At 40.0% G+C, this 15,806-nt stretch overlaps 4 protein-coding genes across 8 annotated transcripts in view; 2 read left to right on the top strand and 2 right to left on the bottom strand.

Annotated features, from left to right (window-relative positions):
* Positions 1–3,883, bottom strand: part of flncb (filamin C, gamma b (actin binding protein 280)) — a 24,229-nt gene extending 20,346 nt beyond the window's left edge. For all 4 annotated transcript variants that reach the window (XM_055231770.1, XM_055231771.1, XM_055231772.1 and 1 more), the window contains exon 1: positions 3,210–3,883. In XM_055231770.1, coding sequence (XP_055087745.1) covers positions 3,210–3,585 — 376 coding nt within the window. In that variant the 5' untranslated portion in view covers positions 3,586–3,883. The remainder of the gene's footprint in view (positions 1–3,209) is intronic.
* The window catches only part of eps8a (epidermal growth factor receptor pathway substrate 8a), a 180,889-nt gene that overhangs the window by 110,218 nt on the left and 54,865 nt on the right, over positions 1–15,806 (top strand). The gene's annotated exons all lie outside the window — the stretch shown is intronic.
* LOC117391611 (coiled-coil domain-containing protein 136-like) lies at positions 4,346–13,472 on the bottom strand. 2 transcript variants are annotated; one of them, XM_033989457.2, is made up of 10 exons: positions 13,275–13,472; positions 12,639–12,822; positions 11,810–12,103; positions 11,581–11,655; positions 11,195–11,494; positions 11,001–11,121; positions 10,730–10,937; positions 10,517–10,651; positions 9,435–9,549; positions 6,001–6,077 (listed from the first exon to the last, which is right to left on the bottom strand). In XM_033989457.2, exons 2-9 carry the CDS (start codon positions 12,688–12,690, stop codon positions 9,445–9,447), a joined length of 1,290 nt encoding a protein of 429 aa, XP_033845348.1. In that variant the 5' UTR covers positions 12,691–12,822; positions 13,275–13,472; the 3' UTR covers positions 6,001–6,077; positions 9,435–9,444. The 2 variants fall into 2 exon arrangements, with proteins under 2 accessions (XP_033845349.1, XP_033845348.1); XM_033989458.2 differs by lacking the exon at positions 9,435–9,549 and having other exon boundaries at positions 4,346–6,077.
* Positions 14,424–15,760, top strand: LOC117391613 (protein SCO2 homolog, mitochondrial). The gene is made up of 2 exons (XM_033989459.2): positions 14,424–14,504; positions 14,941–15,760. Exon 2 carries the CDS (start codon positions 14,951–14,953, stop codon positions 15,758–15,760), a length of 810 nt encoding a protein of 269 aa, XP_033845350.1. The 5' UTR covers positions 14,424–14,504; positions 14,941–14,950.

Raw genomic sequence — 15,806 nt, 5'->3', positions numbered from 1 at the left:
ACTGTGCACCGTCATGTGTGCTACAGCAGCCGGGGCAAGGCCAGGGGGAAATAAGGCCCGTTAATGAATGTAAAAGTGGAGGCAGGAACACAGTGTGATCGTCAGCAGATCACACAGGGGGACTCCCATTTCAGCACTCAGACCATTTAATGAACTTCCCAAGGTTGTATGTTGTTTTGTCACATAAATGGAACAAAACTGGGTCATTCCTGAATAGTCTTGATCTATGACAGAGCTATTATGAAACAGTGAAGTACTTTTATTCTGTGTTGAAAATTACGATTCTATTGTCCAAAAACTGTGCGTTTAGTGTAATTATTGTGGTATCAAAATTTGTATCAGTTATCAAAAGGCTCAGCTATCAAGCCTTTTCGTTACATTAAAAAGAGAGTTTGATATTTTATTATTGTGATAACACTATAGTGGACTGAACAGTACAAGGGCTGGCCAAAAATCCTACTTTTTTTTCCGACTAGTAGAACAAGACTATAGAAGATATAAAATTACCCAAGTGAGAGCAAACGTAACTAAACATCTTCTTGTATATTATAATTCATGTAATGCCCATGAATGCTTATTTTATTGTATTGTATGTATTACTATAAATATTACTTTTCCTTGTTATATGTTGCACCAAATCATCAAAGCACATTCCTGGTCTGTGGTTTTTGTTTGAAAGAGGTTGTTTTGATATTCCCACATCCCCCATATAATTACTTAGTATCTATTGGCTTTTTCTTTCCTTCAAAACATGCAGGGCCTCACACTGTTCGTTCTGCCTGCTCACTGTCATTCGCTACAACTGTTACAAAACCTAAAAAGTGTCAAGTTAAACTAAATATTTATAGAAAAAGTACATTTGAAAGAAAGCTTTCGTAAAGACGTTTTGTTCCAGACAGCCGTCGCCTTGGTGAATATGTGATATCTCTGAGTGTAGAACCACCATGAACCTGACCTTTGACCTCATCAGTCAGCAGCCCTGAAAGCTCACACACACACACACACACACACACACACACCCACACACACACACACTCTGTATATCAAAGCTTGGAAGTAAACTGTAATTCAACTAGTACTGTTATCTATTTAGGTTGTCACAGCAGCAGGTCAAAATCTCTCTTCCGCACTTCATTTGTTTTTTTAACTTTATTGAAAACATGATCTGACCCATGTGAGGGCAGCTGGGGCACATAGAGGTGTCTGTGCCTGGACAAATGGCACAGAACAGTAACACCAACTAAACACCTTTTGAGATTAAGATACGGGATAATATAACCAGTAACAACAATGGCATTACAAATATTTCATTGTTATAAAAATACAATTTGCTCTCCAGACTCACACAATTAGCTGATTTTTTTCCCCATTAATCAAAGTATCGACAATGACAAGTGACAAATCTGGCTTTGAAATAATGTCAGTGTTGAGCGCGGGGGAGTGTGTGTATGAACATTCTTCGGAGCTGAGTGCATCTACACATGGAAATCATTACAGATACAAGAGAAGAGATTCCAAAGTCAACCTGACACACATTTACAAAGCTAGTGAAGGAGACACTAAAACAGATCTGTAGTTTTGGCCGATGTCGACTCACAGGTACATGAGTCTTGTAACAGGTTTTATACATTGGGGTCAGGAACGTTTGGAGAGAGCTATAAAAATCTAACCATGAGGAGTCATACTCAGGTTAAAATATCAACCATCTACCAGATTTAGATCAAATAAAATATGTGTTACAATAGATATCTATAAATACACAATGACATACAAGCCAATGTTATGGAGAGATAAAATGCTAATAGTTTAAATACATCTGCCCCCATTTAACCCGACAGAAAGCACCAATGACGGCTCATCAGGGCGAGTTTTACTACGGTTGAGTGAGAGCTTGTGCCAGAGTGAAATCCGGCTCAGCTGATGTCTTTGTGGTTTCTATTCAGTGGGTCTATTTTGAGCAGCTGTCGGTAGAGGCACAGCAGAGCTCAGCTGTCCCACCATCAATCAGCAAACAGTACCCGGCCCAGACCCCCACACCACACGGACCAGAGACCAGCCACAACATGGCTGACTCATTGTAGTGCTCATAACTTCAGACAATGTAAACAGTTTTATTTTATTTTTAATGATACGCCATAGGAATGTATCATGACGTTTTTACTAGGGCTGAATATCCATTTTTTCCAGATTTTTTTTCCAGAAGATAATAATAATACGATGATACGGCCTTCAGAATCACTCAAAACAGTTGCTATAGAAGACCAGAGCTTTGTGAAATAAGTACAAATTGAGTTTAATGTCTTTTCTCATTAAAACAATTTAACTACGCATAGTTTAGAAGTAACCGCCATCTCTTCATGTTATACTATACTTCATTATGCACAAATGTTTCATTTGTAACTAAATGGAACTTGGGCTTCTTAGTCTGTTTATTACAACTTGAATGAAGGAGTGACATTTAAAGTACTGTGATAATATAGTTTATATTGGTGATTGGATGATTTTCTTCTTTTTTTTTTTTTTAGAATATAGTTTGTCCAGCAAAATAAGTGTATTTGGGTAGAAAAAAAGTGATTGTGATGTTAGAAAAAATAAGTAATGACTGACTGAAAGAGACACCAGCAGGCTATATCCATCTTTAACTGTTCAGTATTTACAAATGTATCATAACTTCTAATAAACACCGCCTTTTTCCAATTTTAGGGGTATTTTGTCAGTATATATAGTTTACTGTGTTTTTGTTAAGAGGCAGGAGATATTTTCAAGGATGCCCATGCATCCATGCGGCCAACCTAGTCTCATCCTGCTCAAGACTTGAGTGTAGAGAAGACAGCTGAAGCTGACAGGCAGCGTGAACAGTGCCCACAGTTGTCCCTCATTAGACCACAAACACATGGCAGCAGCCTCAGGCACAAACCACTAACCCAGCTGCAATACACTGAGGTTTATAGGAGTTTCAGTGGAAGACCAGGGCCACTCTATCACCAACTTTATAAACCTTGATGCACTTTTAGAGGAATTGAAAATAAAAAATATAAAAAGTGGCCTATATTGATGATCCCTTAAGACCTTATTTATAGACTATGCCTATGTGACATAAACATAAAACCAGCATAAAGGCCTAAGCATTTGCTGGTGGGACAGGTCAAATGTTTGTTGTCTTGTGATAGTTTGAAATGGCCTGTTTCAGCCTTGTCTCTTGTACTCACCTATAGACACGAGCTTTATGTGTTCCCTTTCTAAAAACTCCAGCGCCACAGACACGTTCTCCAGCTTCATCTGCCTGAAGTTTGGTCTGGCGTGGTACTTCCGATACATCTTCTTCTGACTCAGCACCTCCAGCAGTCCGATCAACTTGAGGCCGTCGCTCAGGTCTTTCTGCAGGTCATTGATGCGCTTGTTCAGGCACTTGAGGTGTTCGTTGCACCACCTGGTGAACGTGTTCTGTTGGATCTTCTTCCACGGCGCGTCCTCCGCCAGGTCTTTCTCGGTGGCAGGCATCTCCTCTTCCTCCTCGTCCCCGAGGTCCGTGCCCTGGTAAAACAGCGGTGGCTGCGGCTCGAAGTAGCTGCCGTTATTCATCATGGTGCCGCCCTTTTATAGCTCAAAACTGAGTGGAAAACCAGAAAAAAGAAGAAAAAATTGGAAAAAAGTGGAGCAAAGGGGGCAGTGACGATCCAGTTAACAGTCGAAAACTTTAAGAAAGTTAAAACCTTAACCAAGGACACTCAACTAGTCCTCCCAGCCGGCCGAGTCATGTGGAGTTCAGATGAGAAAACTAACTAAGAAGAATGTCGGTTCTTTCCAGTGGACACACTTGGCGCTCGGGCGCTGAGGCGCAGCGTGTACGCCGGGACTGAAGTGCCCTGACAAGCTGACGCTTAAAAATGTTCCGTCACTTCACTGGACTCCCAGGAATGGCCCCTCCATGACCATATAAAACTCCACCCGGGCATCCTCTCTAAACCCACGGAGATACGGAGACACGCGCCCATTGGGCAGAGGAGCAACACGTGGGACCTCCGAGCGAGCAGCACTCCCCTCCACCACCCTGGAACCCAACCCCAAGAGCAGGGAGCTCCACAAGCGACACCTCTGCGTATTTTAGGAGCTCCTAACCCAGGGGAGGGCTGTAAGAACCGTTCATTAACTGTGAAAAGAAACATGATGTCATCTGTGTTCATCGACAGCCTATAGTAAATGTGGCCCTTATGCACTAAACACCAGGGAAATAGAGGCCTTTTATGAACAACAAGAGGATTCCATTTGTGGACATCATTTCCAGGTTAACTCTAAACTAAAAGACCAAAGTATAGCCTAGATTTCCTATGAAAAGATACATCTCCAAAAGTCTACGACTTTTTATTCATTCATTTTCAACAATGTACATGACAAAATCACCAACTCAAACAGACGGATAGATATCAAAGCAAAATCATCATAGACTCTGATGTTGGGTTCCATGAATGGAGTTTAACCATAGTATTACACATGATAAAGACCAATAAAACTACATAACTTATTTCCCTGGACCAAACAAGTAATAAAGCAGTCAATATGTGAATTGCGGTGCTCATGCTATACTCAGGCATGGGTCATGCAAAATCACTGAGTAACATGCAACAACACATTAAAGACTAAAGGCTAATTTTCACATAATCATCTGTCTTAATTTGAACTAACTACATTAGGACCATTTTAACATGTGGTGTATAATGACAGCTGGATTCTTGAAAGATTTGCAAACTTACATAATACACATTATTTCACAGAGGAAATGTAAACTTAATAAAAAGATGCTGTACAAAAACATGGAAGTCTACGGACTGTAACTGACTTTTCTTACAACAAAAATGATGATGATAGAGATTAATCTTTAAATGAATATTTTATAGAATTTAGACACTAATCTGTTTAATTAAAATGTCCCATTGAGAGATACACGATTTCAAAAATGTTATTTACACTTATCTGTCATTAATAATTTACATTCAGCTGGGGTGGTCATCTTTACTTCAGTGTAACTGGTGAATAAGGGGAAAGGGAAATTTAGCCTTTACTTAAACCAAACAACTCCACAGTGATTAATTTGATTTGTCATTTTCTAATATTTGGCAATATGTAAACATCAAAAAAGTAAACTTTTGTGTAACTTTCCAAAAAAATATCAGTCTATAACCCCTTTTAACATGACTTATTTACAGAGCTGAACATTATATAATAAGAAATTTTAAAAATAATTATCCTGAAATGGATAACACATGGTCCAAAGAAAACCAAGGCCTAAATCTGACACAGTGAAACCCGTCTTCATAAACAATCTCTTGATGAAAACAAAAGTGACTTATTCATGCTACTAGGTCAGTGTAAACATCAAGATATAGTGTCAGAACTATAAAGTGTTAAAAATGCAATGTAAAATACAGAAATAAAGCTAATTATCCAGTTTTTCTTGCACATTTAATTGCTACAAAAATGAATGGAACATCGTCCAACAACAAACTGTCATGGTGTGCTCTTATAGTGTCCTTACAGGGCTCTGAAAGCACACAACAGTGCAAACTATTTTGAACAATAAGGCTAAGTACTTTGAACCCCTATGTTTGTAAAAATATTCAAAAGCAAAAGCCACTGGCCTTAAAATTCTATTCAATTTAATTGAATTATTATATATATACAAACAACTATATCTGTACTATGTTCCAAGTAGAGGTGCAGATTATTGCCCTCTAGTGGTAAAAATAATTTTATATAATTTGAGGTTTGTGGAAATTAAGTCTTGTAGTTGACCTTGATCCCATGTTTGTGGATATTTATGTAATTTAAAATAATCTGAACATTGCCTGTAAACAGAGCACAGACTCCTGTGGGCCCCAGATCCAAAGTGTCCTCACCAGTGGTGCACAAACGGAGCAATGCAAGAAGCAGACACACAGTATTTAGGGCAATGCGCTGGATGATACTCGCTGGGTCTCCGTCTTTGGTCCTCAGGTTCTGTTCAAACTGGGGATGACCAGAGCTGCAACCGCTGCCACGGCAACCACTGCCACTGTCAGCGTCCAGCCTTCAGAGTCGGTCTGCAGAAAAACATCATGACTAATGTTAGATTTTAAAGTGCTTGTGACAGACATTAATGCATATAATAACTATATGCCAACTATTATTTTCTTGGTGCTAAATATAAATCATAGTTTTACATCAGTAAAGTAACAGGTTGTGGAAAAAATGGTAAAATACAGGAAGAGTATTGTTTATCAACTTGCAATAGCATTATGAACACTATTGCACCACTCAAAATTGTGCACCCTAAAGCTAAACAAGAGCCCTGGCTTAATGAAATAACTAGAGAGGCTAGGCGTGAGTGCAGAAGAGCAGAGCGCAGGTGGAAGAAAGATGGACTGGAGGTGTCACATCAAATTTTTAAAAAAATAGGTGGCGTCATTATCAAAAAATTACTGAAGGGGAAAAAAACTAAATATTTTTCAAATCTTATTTCAAATCTTGTTTTGCAAACAGGCCTGAGCCTCTTATTAAAAAGGCAAATCTTGATAGTGCGGTTCTCTCGAATTATAGGCCTACATCTAAGCTTCCTTTTATGTCAAAAATCTTAGAGAAAACGGTCTTGTCTCAGCTACAAACATTTCTGGATACAAACAGCATTTTAGACAGCTTGCAGTAAGGATATAAATCTTTTCATAGCACAGAGTCTGCACTTTTAAAGGTTTTTAATGACATGATTTTAATGAATGATTCTGGTGATTCAGACATTTTAGTGCTTTTAGACTTGACTGCTGCTTTTGACACAGTTGACTATGCAAGTCTTTTAGATCGATTGGAAAATTGTGTGGGTGTCAGGGGGATGGCCCTAGACTGGTTTAAATCCTACTTGTCTGGGCGTTCCTTCAGTGTCAGGCTGGGGGACTCCACCTCTTCTTTTGCCCCACTGCACTGTGGAGTTCCCCAGGGTTCAATTCTTGGGCCAGTTCTATTCACGCTGTACCTTTTACCTCTGGGGCAGCTGCTTAAAAAACATGGCATGTCTTACCACCTGTACGCAGATGACACCCAAGTTTACATGCCAATAAAAAGGAACAACAGCAGCCCCCTGACACCTCTACTAGAGTGCCTTAATGACGTCAAGGTTTGGTTGGCTCAAAATTTCTTAAATCTCAATGAAAATAAAACTGAGGTGATAGTGTTTGGGCCCAGTGTCGGTGCGAGCTCCTCTTTAGACCTGGGACCCCTGAGTCAGTACACTAAGCCCACAGCCACCAACCTTGGCGTCATTATGAACTCTGATTTTAAACTTGATAAACAGGTCAACGCCGTTGTGAAATCCAGTTTTTATCATCTTTGTCTTTTAGCCTATTTTATCTTTTTCGGATTTTGAGCGCGTGATGCATGCTTTTATTTCCTCTCGTTTGGACTACTGCAATGCACTTTATGTAGGAATTAACCAAAATGCACTTTATCGCTTGCAGTTAGTCCAAAACGCTGCTGCCCGACTTTTAACAAGAAATAAAAAACATGAACACATCACTCCAATTCTTGCGTCTTTGCACTGGCTCCCTGTTCATTTTAGAATTGATTTTAAGATTTTATTGTTTGTTTTTAAAGCTTTGAATGGACTGGCCCCAGATTACATCTCGGACGTCATCCAAATTTATACTCCGGCACGCGCACTGTGGTCCGAGGGCCAGCTCCAGCTCGTGGTGCCTAAGACGAGACTTAAAACCAGAGGAGACAGAGCCTTTTCTGTGGCCGATCCAAAGCTCTGGAATGCTCTGCCTCCTCACGTCAAAACAGCTCCCAGTGTGGAGTGTTTTAAGTCTCGTCTTAAGACCCACTTTTACTCTCTGGCTTTTAACTCTGCATGAGTTGTATGGTCCTCTGTTGTCTTTTATGGATTTGTTCCTTTTGATTTTATTTGCTTGTTTTATTTGACTTTATTGTTTTATTGCTTTTATATACATATTTATTATTTTAATTTTGCTATTTTATTCTAGTCTAAATGTTGATTTACTTAATTAGTTGTTTTTATTTATATGTGCAGCACTTTGGAAACTGCATTTATTTGTGAAATGTGCTACATAAATAAAGTGGATTGGATTGGATTGGATTGAAGAGGCGCACAACATCACACATCTCACAACATGAGATGACAGTGCTGTCACAATAATCACTATATCGACTTCATCGTCATTTAATAATATTTGATCTGTTCAATAATATTTGATCTGCAGTTAGTCAAATAATTAACATCTATGACACATTATTATAGTTAATAGAACTGACTAAATGTTTAATTGTGCTATGTATTTATGGCTGGTCACATTTTTTTACAGTTTGGTTCACTTAAAAAAAAACATGTACTAGCAGAGTCATGCTTTAGGGTTATTGCTCAGTGGTATAAAGTATTTTAACATCATAAATTGGGATATTTTTCTGCTGCATTATATCACACTTCAATATTTGTTATTGTGACAGGCCTAAATGCCAGGTGAAATGTATGTGCAAAGAATACATTTTTCTTCCATTTCAAACATTACAAAATCAATTCATTCATTTGTCAAATAATATATTTTGTAAATTAGATGAGGCCTCTCTGTATTTGATGGTTGCTAGGTAACAATTATGGAATAGATTACATTCATGTTCTACAGTTTGACGATAGGCCAGAGATTCACTACTTCACAACCAAACTGAAAAACCATAAATGTTGAACAATATAAAGCAGGCGTAAGGCCACAGACATATTCATTCTGGGTTTTATACAAACAAAACATCTACATTTTGACAGTTAAAAAGAAAATTCCATATAATTTTGACCTGCCCTTGCTCAATTTGAATCCATTATAGAATACAGTAAAAGCCAATGTAGGAACCCAACCTACACATGGTTTTCAAGCAAATCATTCCTTCCTGATTTGGAGGATTTTCTGAGGACCATTCCTCATTCATAAGATATACTATTTAGATTTGAATTGTGTTATTGTTGCAACAATAGTCGGTCAAATCATTCAAATCAGGAAAGATTGCTTATGCCTGAAACCCATTAACTACCCTAGATCACATTTGCTGTTCATGTCCAACCACAAAGTAAAATAACATACTTCATCAAAACTGGAAAACTATAGGGGAAATCTTCAAAAATAATTATGTTATCTAGATTTTGGTAAAACACAATGTGTATCAGTATGTGCACACATATTTTGATAGAAGTTTGTTTTGCACACTGGACAAATGAAATATGTTAATTTCCTCATACTATGAAATAAAGAACAGAAAATGAGCTCTTAAGGCCTTAAATTGTTAGCACTACAGAAGCCCCCTGTCCTCCAATATATATACTTCTGTATAAAATGACAAAATGTTTTCAACACAAAAGAATTAAACAAACTGCACCCCATAGAGAAGTAAGGACAAGACCATACCTGGTCCCCTCTATGACGCCAGCTCCTCCCACCAGCACCAAATCAAGGCCACTATAACAATCATTCCTATGAAGGGTATGGAAAGAACAGGGGGCTCACACGGACGTGTGCTGGTCTGAAGAGAAGACAAAAGGAGGAGTGTAGGAGGAGATGCGGAGGAGGGCGAGGAAATAAATAATCACAAAAATTAAGGATGCCATGGCACAAGCAAGCAAGCATGCAAACATTTAAAAAAAAAGAAAAAAAAAAGTTCAATCAAAAAATATTAGTAACAGTAAATGAACTTGGAAATAAAAGGTGCATGCAATGGTAATATAATACAACAGCAGAGGACAACAACAAGGGGTCATTTCTGATAAAAGTCAAATGTAGGAAATGTGAATGGTGAGTTAATGGAAAGGTGTAAAGTAAAGAGTGTCTCTGTCCTGCAAGTCTGACTTTATCCTTCATATTGTTTCAACATTTAAAACATACAACTCACAATCAAACAAATAAACCCATGCCCAGTGAAGACAGGTTACAACAAAAGGCATTGTATTGTGAAAAATCAAAAACCTAATGAAGAGCTGAGCTTTGGCCAAGCCTATTATATATTTTATTGGATGGGACAGTATAGTGTGAAATGGGGTAAAGAGAGGAGAGAGACATTAAGCAAATTCTGGATCAGAGCCAGAAAGTGTTCCCACAAAGCTGATGCAGGCAATGTGCCATAGGGGTGGGCGATATGACCTAAGCCGAAGTCACGGTAGACTCACTTTAGGAGCTTTACACTCTAGTTCTCTAAAAAGTTATTAAAGATACGTGCATGTTCCAAGGGTTTATGCCTCACTGCTATTTTATGCATGCAAGATCATAATAGGGCCAGATCACGTTTAAATTTTATATAAAATCGCCCACCTCTAATGGGCCAGTACGCGGCCAGGCATATTTAAACAACATGCAAGTGGACACATTGCAGAAAAATAATATCAACATGTCTACGAACTGCTATTTTCATTGTTTACAGTGCTTTTCTTCACATTTATGGGGGTGGTTTATGTGTCTATGTACTTCGAGGGCAGTTTTTACTGTTTAGAACCTACCTGAGACTTCTTGCCTGCTAGTTTTTCCAATTGTGTCTTACATCTGTGTAACTCCTGCTCCAGAGAGGCTCGCTCACGTTGACTGATGTCATAGAGCTGCTGCAGCTCAGCTAGCTCCCCCTTTAAACTCTCACACTGTGAAAAAGACAAAAAACAATGACAGATTTCTCAAGTCAATCACTGTAAAACGTAGTGAAGTGCCTCTGGTCTTACTTCTTTTTGTACTTTCTGAGCTATCTCCTTTGCTCGTTTCAGCTGCCCCCTCAGGCCACTAAGCACTTGAATGGAGTCCTCTGGCACTTCACTGTATTCAGGATTGGACTGATGCAGAGTAATATATGTGTCAGACTTCAGTGGGTTTTCCCATGATTCATTAGGGGAGCCCTCCTCTCGCACAGCCAAGTATACATCTTCATCATGGCTGTTAAATAAAAAGTTTTAATGTTGAGTTATAAAAAAATTTACCACAAGATTAAGAACTTACAGCTCTCTTTGCTGCTCCTGCAAGTGCTCCACTTTACGACTAAGTTCTTTGTTGTCATCATCTAATGACTTGTGTTGATCTGTCAGAGAAATTACCTCATCCTTAAGTTGAGTAATGTGTCCTGTTCAAAAGAATGTTCATTTACTGTGTGTTATCTTAAAATAAACAATAATAAGTATTTAGTTTGCACAGACCGTGTGATTCAGTTGTGGGGCTTTGGCTCTTCATACTGATCTCAGCCTTCAGAGAGGTGATCTCCAGCTCATACTCTTGTGTGGTGGCGTACAGGCGTTGCAGTTCAGCTCTGACTCGGCACAGCTCCTCCTGTAGAGAGGCAATATCGTTCTCTCGCTCTGCTGCTGCCTCCTCGGCCGCCTGCTGCAACATCAGCACCTCCTCCTGGGCTGTGCGCAGCTCCTCCTGCACCTCCTCCAGCTCACTCTCTTTCTCCTCCTCCATGCTGTCCATCTCTTCCTGCACAGACCGCAGCTGAGCTATGGACAACAAACAATATTATAAAAAGGAAAGTAAGGGGATATAAAATATAATTCTTTAAAAAATGACACTTTCAAAGAATTACCTTGTAGCCTTTGAATCTGTCTGGTAAAGCTCTCAGCCTGATGGGCACTTGCAAGTCTTTCCTCCTCTAGTAGACCTAAACATAAAACAGTTTATGAAAATACTTTGTACTTAAATGAGACATAATGAGCAAAATTGACAAGAGCTTTACTCCATATTATAATTGTTATAATCATTTATAAGTAAAAACAAAAGGAAAAAAGCAGAATATGCATCCTAATCCGACCTACCCTGCAGTTCCATAAAGCTCTCCTCGTGCCGCTGAGACACCTCCCTGGTTTCTTCCAGCTCCAGCAGCAGCTGCACCACCTGGGCCTTTAGCTCCTCCACCTCTTGCTCTTCATTCTTTTCTTCTTCTCTTTCCTCTGCTGTGTCTTCACATTTCTCCTCCTTAACCTCTTTCTCCTCCTCATCTTTGTCCTCATCCATTGGCATGTCCTTCTCCTCGAGGGACTCGCGCTCTTTGGCGGTCAGTGTCTCTGCCAACATGATAGGCTTCTCCTCCTTTAGCTCACACAGGTCACCTATGGCAAAGCACACACAATTCTGTTCTCTGAAACCGAGGACTGCTCTGGAATGACAACATTTCTCAAGTACTAAATATCTCCTTGCAAAGCTATGCAAAACAATGTCCTGCAAAAGGGAATTTGTGATTTAACTAATGATATTTTGTTTTATTTTTACTCCAATTTCAGCAGATACAGCAATGATAATCTTTATGATCCTCCCTGCTGTCGTCATGGCTGATTCTAAAAATAGATGACCCTTTCCTGTCTCCACACTTCATTATAGCCATCACTTTCAATCAATGCATTTACAAAATCACAAGTGACAATTAGACACATTCAGAATTAACCTCAAATAAAGTAGAAAGAGTTCAGACAGATTACTGTCTACAGCTAAAACAAAAATAAAGAATGAAAAGTGTTACATTTTGAAGTGTTTTCAAAGTTCAATATATATAATTTAGATCAATATAATAAAAAGTATAAAAGATTAATATACAGAAATCATTATACAGTACAGTATCTTTTGGTTAAAAGTTCAACTCAGACCCACCAGACGGATCAACAATTTCCTCTATCACTGGTGGCAGCCGGAATCCGTCCATGTTTGAGCCAATGGATGAAGCACTGATGCAGACACGGGACACAGGCAGATGCTGTTGCTGGAGATAGCAGCAGAGACTGGCTCAGAGGGGTGGGGGGGTCCTCAGACTTGGTGCAGACTGGGTTTTCTCATGCTGCGGCCAAGACATGAACATAACAAATGAGTGCAACATGATAGTGTTTTGATAGAATCAAAACAAACACAAAGACCACAAGGCTAGCTCTGTTCTGTGCTACGCTGATTTAATTTATACCTGTATTCCCAAATGAAGCTATTGCTAACATTAGCAACAAAAAAACTATGATGCTGATCAATAAATTGAAATGTCAAGAATAAAAACAAAACAAATATGAAATCAAAAATATAATCTTGAGACATTGTAAAGTATGACACTGTCCCTTTAATAAATGGCTTTATCATATAGCCTAGCTGCTTGTGTCATTAACCTGTTCTGGATGTAGCTTCCAGTGTGTGTATGACCTTCCTTCAGAATGACGTAAAAAGCTGCTCTGCTCTGCTGGGTGCTTGCTGCTAAAGAATTATGCAAGAGGTGTCTGCTGAATATCAAAAAGGATGAATAAATACCTTGTTTTAAATGATGCAGACTGCAGCAGAGGTGTTGTTCCTGCCTCCCTCCCTGTGTCTTCACTGCAGACCTGTCTCTCTTGTCCCACATTTCCTCCTCAGCACCAGCGTGATGCAGAGGCTACGTCACTGAGCGCACAGACAGACACACGGACAAACCCTGACATGAATACGTAAAGAGCCTCAGTGACGTGCTTTATTAACTATTTCATAGTCCAGAGTAACTCTTGCAGATAGTTAATAGTATGTGTATGTGTGTGTGTGTGTGTGTGTGTGTGTGTGTGTGTGTGGGGGTGTGTAGGGGTGTGTGGGGGTGTGTGTGTGTGTGTGTGTGTGTGTGTTTATGAAATAACGTGTTGATGTTGGATCAGCTGGTTCCAAAAACTGTGGTGTCACATCCCCCACATCCTCACGGCTGTGATGCACCTGATTCCAACAGAATCCACATTGTGCATCTTTTAAAAAAATTAGAGGAAAGCCTGGAGCCGTCTTTATGACTTTTGTGGTATTAACGCTGTGGAGCTAATTTTCTGTAGCCAGGCAACTTCATTCTGTTGTTAGAGGCGCATCATACAATAATCAGCTGTTACAGGTATAGGTTTTAGTCTGTTTTAGGTTTGCATTATAAACTTTCAGGAGCAACAGCAGGGGCCACTAGAGGATGTGGGCCTTCAGGCGACTCCAAGTGCGTTTGAGATCATTTTGTGATGCTCTGGCAGGTCATGTCCTGGTCCTTGTTGCACAAGAGAAGATACTAGACCTGTTGATGGGTTGTGGACCTTACAGCCCAACCTGTCTTCTGAAACCTTCTCCATGCTTTGGAGAGTGAGACACAGCAAACGTCCTGACAATGAAGTGGAACTGTCTGTGGCAGTGCCACCATTGTACTGAGCCCAACTCAATGTGAAATTGGGGGAAATGGTCAGAAGGACTGCTTCACCCACTGTAAGACGCCCTCTAGCGGGCAGTTTGGGAAACGGAATGACTAATTCAATTGGCTCTCGCAAATAAAATGTAATTGCTCTGTCAATGAGCGTTTAAATAATCTAAACAGGATAAAGGTTATTTTTCGCGCTTGTTAAACACAACAGGGCTTACTGAAGCATTGTTAAATTATGGAAATTGAATCCACGCGCATGCTCAGACTCAGTTCGTGTGTGACGTCAGCGGGTACATAACGCTGCATGGCCGCGCGTGACACCGGTGTCTGAGGTTACTCTGATCAGTCTGGTAAGGTTACAGAGTTTTAACCTTTGTTACCCTTAAATTTCTTAGAGTTGCTTTTACGCTCTAATTTCTCGATCGGTTAACGTTTGAAACCGTAAAGGCAACCATTTACATTTATGTTACATTAGCTCGTGGCTACATGGTGCTCTGATCCAAACAAGCTTCAAAACAGATTCTTTGGGTCCTCACTCGAACCAGGAAGTACGAACACATCAGTCCTGCAGACATCTATGGTCCTGTGCTTAGGTCTGCACTGGTTTACTGAGTAGACTTGAAAGCTGCTCATTGTTAGTTCTAGCCATACTTTCATGATCCTTCTAGAGTGCATCTCTAACATGACATGTTGGTGCCATAAGAACCTTCAGTAGATGTATAATGATGTTTACAGCCGAAGCTTGATGCCACACAAACTTTGTAAACACATGATTTTGTTTTGTAGTTCTGTGGAGATGTTTGGCTTGAAATGTATCCTTCGTGATGTGGGCAGAGGACTACAGAGATGTGCCCACCCGCGAATGTCAACCACTGGTCCGCAGCTCGTCAGATTTGACCCACATCAAAGCCAAAGATTGGCCCAAAGAAGATTCTTCTCTCAAAAACAAAATTCATTTGGAAATGCAGCCAAGATAAAGCTTGGGTCTCGCGCGCTTGTCACAATACTTTTTGGAGGTGGCTTGCTTGGAGCCTGGTATTATGTTTATCTAGAAAAGCAACAAAAGCTGCGGTTGCAGCGTTTAAATCAGCTAAAGCAAGTGGCTCTTGGACAAGGTACTTTCAGTCTGGTCGACCACAATGGGCAGCGCAGGACCAAGCAAGACTTTCTAGGGAGTTGGGTGCTGCTGTATTTTGGGTTCACTCACTGTCCAGACATTTGCCCTGATGAGCTGGAGAAGATGAGTGCTGTTGTGTCTGTACTTGACCAGGACCCATCATTGCCAAAGGTACAACCTCTCTTCATCACTGTGGACCCAGAGAGGGACACCGCACAAGCACTGGCTGTGTATGTCAAAGATTTCCACTCACGCCTGATTGGTTTGACTGGCACACCAGAGGAGGTGAAACATGCAGGGCGGGACTACAGGGTGTATGCAAATCCTGGGCCTAAGGATGAGGACGGAGACTACATTGTGGATCACACAATCCTCATCTACCTAATAAGCCCAGATGGACTGTTTTTGGATTATTACAATAGGATGAAGAGCCAGGAACAAATAACAGAAAGCATCAGAAACCACATGAAGACATATGTTACAATCTGATAACATTAGGGGTGATCTGGAAACATGTTTATGGGCAGATATGGTC

This window comes from Periophthalmus magnuspinnatus, chromosome 23 (assembly GCF_009829125.3).
Source record: "Periophthalmus magnuspinnatus isolate fPerMag1 chromosome 23, fPerMag1.2.pri, whole genome shotgun sequence".
In the NCBI taxonomy this organism is placed as follows: domain Eukaryota; kingdom Metazoa; phylum Chordata; class Actinopteri; order Gobiiformes; family Gobiidae; genus Periophthalmus; species Periophthalmus magnuspinnatus.
This window is presented reverse-complemented; position numbering and strand designations above follow the sequence as displayed.